This window comes from Etheostoma cragini, chromosome 15 (genome assembly GCF_013103735.1).
Source record: "Etheostoma cragini isolate CJK2018 chromosome 15, CSU_Ecrag_1.0, whole genome shotgun sequence".
NCBI classification, from domain to species: domain Eukaryota; kingdom Metazoa; phylum Chordata; class Actinopteri; order Perciformes; family Percidae; genus Etheostoma; species Etheostoma cragini.
Window position 1 is genome coordinate 22,690,946 of NC_048421.1, and position 5,709 is coordinate 22,696,654.

At 43.1% G+C, this 5,709-nt stretch overlaps 1 protein-coding gene across 2 annotated transcripts in view; it reads left to right on the forward strand.

Moving 5' to 3' along the window:
• Positions 1 to 5,708, forward strand: part of carm1 (coactivator-associated arginine methyltransferase 1) — an 18,888-nt gene extending 13,180 nt beyond the window's left edge. The window contains exons 9-16 of one of the 2 annotated variants that reach the window (XM_034893527.1): positions 348 to 433; positions 534 to 623; positions 787 to 924; positions 1,930 to 2,019; positions 2,141 to 2,253; positions 3,553 to 3,669; positions 4,718 to 4,786; positions 5,495 to 5,708. In XM_034893527.1, coding sequence (XP_034749418.1) covers positions 348 to 433; positions 534 to 623; positions 787 to 924; positions 1,930 to 2,019; positions 2,141 to 2,253; positions 3,553 to 3,669; positions 4,718 to 4,786; positions 5,495 to 5,634 — 843 coding nt within the window. In that variant the 3' untranslated portion in view covers positions 5,635 to 5,708. The remainder of the gene's footprint in view (positions 1 to 347; positions 434 to 533; positions 624 to 786; positions 925 to 1,929; positions 2,020 to 2,140; positions 2,254 to 3,552; positions 3,670 to 4,717; positions 4,787 to 5,494) is intronic. The other variant, XM_034893528.1, reaches the window with a different exon arrangement.
• Position 5,709: the final 1 nt, after the last annotated feature.

Sequence of the window (5,709 nt, forward strand, 5' to 3'; positions counted from 1 at the left end):
CCCCCCCCCCACACACACACACAAACTCAGACCGAACGTTGCACTGGTTGTGGGACAGTGTTGGATGTGCGTCGGGTATCGTTCAGAAATGTTCAATATCAATGCATGACTGTGACACCGGTGCCTAGTTGACACTTTTTTCTACAACATTACAAATTATGGTACAGGTTTTATCCATCTTTCACTTAACATGTCCTGTCTCTGTGTAATGTAGAGGTGTTTTTTACTGCCTGCCTCTAGGAAGTGTAACATTGGGCAGCCTATTATTATCATTATTATTATTATTATAATGACTAGATCTAGTAAGTTGTGTGAAACTGGATTTGTTGTTGTGCTTTCCTCCATAGGACACATTTGATATCCGTATTCTGATGGCCAAGTCGGTCAAATACACAGTCAACTTCCTGGAGGCCAAAGAAGAGGATCTCTACAGGTGTGTGGGTGTGTGTGTGTGTGTGTGACGTGTGTGTTACATGTATGTCATTTCCAGTGTAATTAATGCATCTTTCCCTGCGCTTTCTTTTGGGTTCCAGGATAGAGATTCCCTTTAAGTTCCACATGATGCACTCGGGCCTGGTGCACGGCCTGGCGTTCTGGTTTGATGTGGCGTTTATTGGATCAGTGTAAGTCACTGATAGACACATGACATCTTAAGAAATGCCTTAAACAGGGTTCAAAATAATCACCATTAACGAGCCAAACGCTGCTAAAATACGCATGCGTCTGGTAGATTTGCTTTACTCATTTTCAGGTTGGTTTTCTTGACCTTCCACCACCTCTTTGCAGGATTACAGTGTGGCTGTCCACAGCCCCCACAGAGCCTCTCACCCACTGGTACCAGGTTCGCTGTCTGCTGCAGTCGCCCCTCTTCACCAAGGCCGGGGACACACTGTCCGGCACTGCCATGCTGGTGGCCAACAAGAGGTACGAGGCTTCTAAAAGTAGCTCTCCGCAGCATGTAGATTCACCTCTAAACGCGTGATTTATGGTTCTGTGGCGGCTCCAAGCAGAGCTTTCACCTTGGCCTGAAGTTTATACTGCGTCAATGTCTTTAAGAGTGGGTGTGGGTGGGTGTGGTAGAGAGACTGAGAAGCTTCGGGGCGAGTACCGATTCTCGAAGCATAGTGGGAGAAACCAAGTGTCCCATGTGCTTTCTGACCAAGGGACATATGTAGAAGGAAAGGTTCACCCTCTCCCTGATTTCATGTTGTTTATGGAGAAGGAGAACCAGGAAATGAGGAGGGCTGAGCAACGTGTAGTAAAAGATTTTCAGAGGTGCACGTCAGGCTAAGGCGTAGAGTCTGTATCTCCACGTTCTTACGTACCTACCCACGGCGTACATGTAACGCAGAAGCCTAGATCACACTATAGTTGTACATGTCCGAGGCCTTATTTTGTGGTCTTTGGTCATTCAAAACATTGGCACTGAAATCGAAGTCAAACTGTGTATAATTTCTCCTGAATTTGCAGCTAGGCAACTAATAACTTAAGGAGCTGGAACTTATCACTTAAGATACTAAAGAAATAGAAAGAAGGAAATAGTCTCCCTACGATATAACACTATAAAAAATAAATAAAAATGAAGTTAGTTGCGGAGCCTCTTTATTGTTCTGTGTTAGTAACATTCCAATGATCCCGTTGCCCTGGGTCATTTCTACTCGTTGGGTTTTGTATGGCTGTAGCTTAATTTTAATGAATTTACTTTGTAGACATGAAAGTGTTAGCCATTGTCTTATCTAACACTTAGCAAGAAATATAAGATGGGTGTTTTCCCAAGAAATCAAACTGTCAGCCTTTTGGCGATAAAGCTTCTCGCATGCATGGAACCAGAAAAATATACAAATAAAACACAATCAATTATAAAAGGCTAGGTTAACATTATGTGATTTGTGTGAATTTATTTGACAAATCTGATCTCCCTATCAACAGACAAAGCTACGACATCAGTATTGTTGCCCAGGTGGACCAGACAGGATCAAAGTCCAGCAACCTCCTGGACTTGAAGAACCCCTTTTTCAGGTGAGTTGGTCTCTTGACCCCAATAACACATCTTGGGATCTGGACGGCACCATTTCACCGTGTGAGATGGGGAGCCCCGGCTGTCTCCCAAATGTTAAATGTGTGTGTTTGCATTTTGCAGGTACACAGGCACCACCCCCAACCCTCCTCCTGGCTCACACTACACCTCCCCGTCCGAGAGCATGTGGAACACGGGGGCGGCCTACAGCATGAGTCAGGGGATGGCTGTATCAGGTGACCACACATAAACACTGGTAGATGACCGCAGTCCTCCATGCGATCACACGGGGCGCCCACCCGTCTTCAGATTTTCAAGACCCGGAAAGGCAGAGTATTTGACACAATAACAAGTTGGGACTATCAATACATTTTAGATTAAAAACAGATACCTCTGTTTCAAAACCGATACCTCTTTACACTGGTAAACATCGGTAATAAGGGTGCTTCGATCAGGATTCTTGGGGCCGATCACAGATTCGAAGCCTATCATGTCATATAATTAACGTATATTCATTTTAATAGTCTCAACAACAATGTATATGTATTAAAATTAACTGAATATAATGTATTGTGAATTGTCAACTGTTTACTTTTATTGACAGAAAACATTTACCTCCTGTTAGAAACACACCTTTAACAGCTTAGACCTTAACAAATAAGCCTCTTTTCCAAATAAATTATAACACAAACTGTCCTTGTCTAATATACACAAACTTAAAGTATACCTAAAAACAAAGTGCAGAGCAAAGAAAACAAAATCACATATGTTGGGGTGTGAAGATAAAAGGGCATGAGGTGTCTTAGAAGTATTTTAGGCTTGTCCTCCTGCTGTAATGAACTGAAAATAGAAGCCATGACATATCTGTACTTATTTAGCTTTTTATCTTAGGTAAAAATCTACAAAATGTCCTTTCAATCACTGCAGATATTATTTCCGTAGTAGTAGTAGTAACAATTTTTATCACAAGTAGTGATCGGCCTTAATGGAGACCACCAATCAAACTGTTTAAAGCCTTTGTCAGCCAATAACGATCAGTGGCCGATCAATCGGAGCACCCTTAATCGTAATAAACTCAACTAGGCAACAACGCAACGAACTCTCCCAGATCCTAGTCTCGCATTGGCACACCTTCCTCCACAGTGCTGCAGAGGAGGGTCGGGCTAGTCCACGGAGCATTCCGGGAGGGGAGATATACGTGATCTGGGCGCCTGGGTGGCTCACCTGGTAGAGCAGGCGCCCATATATAGAGGTTTACACCTTGACACAGCGGGTCCGGCTTCGACCCCCCCTTTCATGTTTTCAGCTGTCCTATCAAAATTAAGGCCTAAAATACCCATGTAGTGTGAAAGAATCGAATTGGGACCAAAGCACATCGTCCCAGACCTACTGTGTATAATGAGAACACTGAATGGAGCAGTTTTTCTGTAGTGAGTGTTGATTGTTTTGTTTTGTATCTTCTTCTCCCTCCCCCCCCCCCCCCCCCCCCCCCCCCCCCCCCCCCCCCCCCCCCCCGTCCCCCGTCCCCTTTCCAGGGATGCCTGCAGCTTATGACCTCAGCACAGTCATTGGCAGCGGCCCGTCGGCGTCTCACAACAACCTCATCCCCCTGGGTACGAATTGCACTCCCCCCGACTTCTCAACATCTCATGGTACTTAATGTAGCGGGGGACAAAAAAAAGCAGCGCAACGCGCAAAGTCTGCAGTGCAGCATGGCGTGGCGAGACGTGCATGACAACAGCGGGTTTAAAAAGAAATGTTCACGCTCTATGGTCTCTAGTGAGCACTTCAGCACTGTGTGACACGGAGAAAAATGGCCGATTGCTTGGCGAAATATTTTCCCCAAACCAAAGGCTGAAACATTGAGTGTTCAACACGTGAGCTTGTACGTGTTCTAAAACCTAACATGCTATGTTACGAATCAACAATTTCACTATATCGTTGTGTAACTAAGCAGTTGATGTTTATAATGTGACAATTAAATGTTTCTACAAATAACTGTTGCAGTATATGCTTCTTCCCTTTTTAACTTTTTATGACATTTCAACTAATATTAACTCTTACTCTTTATTCATGGCTTTCTCCTCAACCGACATTTCAACTCCTTATTAATGCTTACGGTTGAAAACACGCTTCAGATCCTTTAAGGTCTTGGCTTTTGAACAACACAGAATTGTGTTCAGCTCTTCTAACAGTGAAAACACACCGGGCACGTAGGCCCGCGTAGCGTAGATGCATTCCTGGTCTGTGTGGGCCGATGCTGCCCCGGTATGACGGACAGATTGGATAACATGGGCGCCGAAATAGGAAATACCTGCGCTACGTGGCTCTACGCATCCTGGTGTGTTTACCCTTTTACACAATCCACACACTATGTACTCTACACTATGTAATGCTTTCAGTGCTTCCACTGCAACTCTCACATCTTTCAGTTAACTGATTTGAAGTGGCACTCCTTTGCTTCAGGTCTTCCACTTCAACTAACACTTCTCCCTCAATGTACCAGCAACTCTTTGGCTGACATTTCAAATCCCTACAGCGCTTCAGATTCTACTGAAAATGTCCCACAGCACTTAGAATCGACTCTTTCTCGTGTGTCTGTGTGTGTCTGCGCCTGCGCATTCAAACAAGTAGCAACAGGCTAAAATGTCATCGAGTGCTTCACATAATAACAGTGCTATCCTCTCTGATTGGTCACAGTGAACACCGGAATTGTAAACCACACCCACTCCAGGATGGGCTCCATCATGAGCACAGGAATTGTCCAGGGTACGTCCATATGTCACATTTTTATACATACATATACAGTGTGTGTGTATGTATGTATGTATGTATATATTTGTGTCTGTATTTTTTATATATATATATATATATATATATATATATATATATATATATATATATATATATATATAAAAAATACAGACACAAATGAGTTAATGTTGGCTTACCAGGGTCTTAAAAAGTCTAATAGAAGGTCTACAAAATCAAAATTGTACGCCTTTTAAAACACGTATTGTGTTGTCAGTCTTATATCATTTTAAACCTTTTATATTTTCCAATGTCCTCTTATTTATTTTTATTTATGGTAGTAGTAGTAGTTCTCTCTTTTGCTTGTCCAAATGTAATTTACCATATATGTAGAGATTATTATTCCATGTCGCTTTCATTTAATTTGAAAAACATTTAGTTACTTTGCAAGTATTTGTGACTCTGCATTTAGTTGCACTTTAATGTCATGATATAGATCTTAAATTTCATTCATATTTCCTGAACTTACCAGACTGTTTTAGATATTCTATCATCTTCATTTACCAACTTTGTCATTATAGCCACGGTATTGATGATTATTTATCAAAAATCTCACTGTTTAAATATTTTGTGAGAGCACCAATAGACATCAACCCTACAATATTGCCGCAATAACGATACATTCCAGTACGGTCGATATTTGATGCGTTGTTTGTTCCCGTCCAGGAGCCACCACAGGCCAGTCGGGTCCCAGCAGCAGCGGTAATTACTATCCCGTCACCAACCAGTTCACCATGGGGGGCGCCGCCATCTCCATGGCCTCGCCGATGGTCATCCCCAGCAACACCATGCATTACGGCAGTTAAGACCAAGACCTCACACAGACCTGTTCGGCCTCCCCGCCCCTGCATGACAAGAGATCCCCCCCCCACCCCCACCTT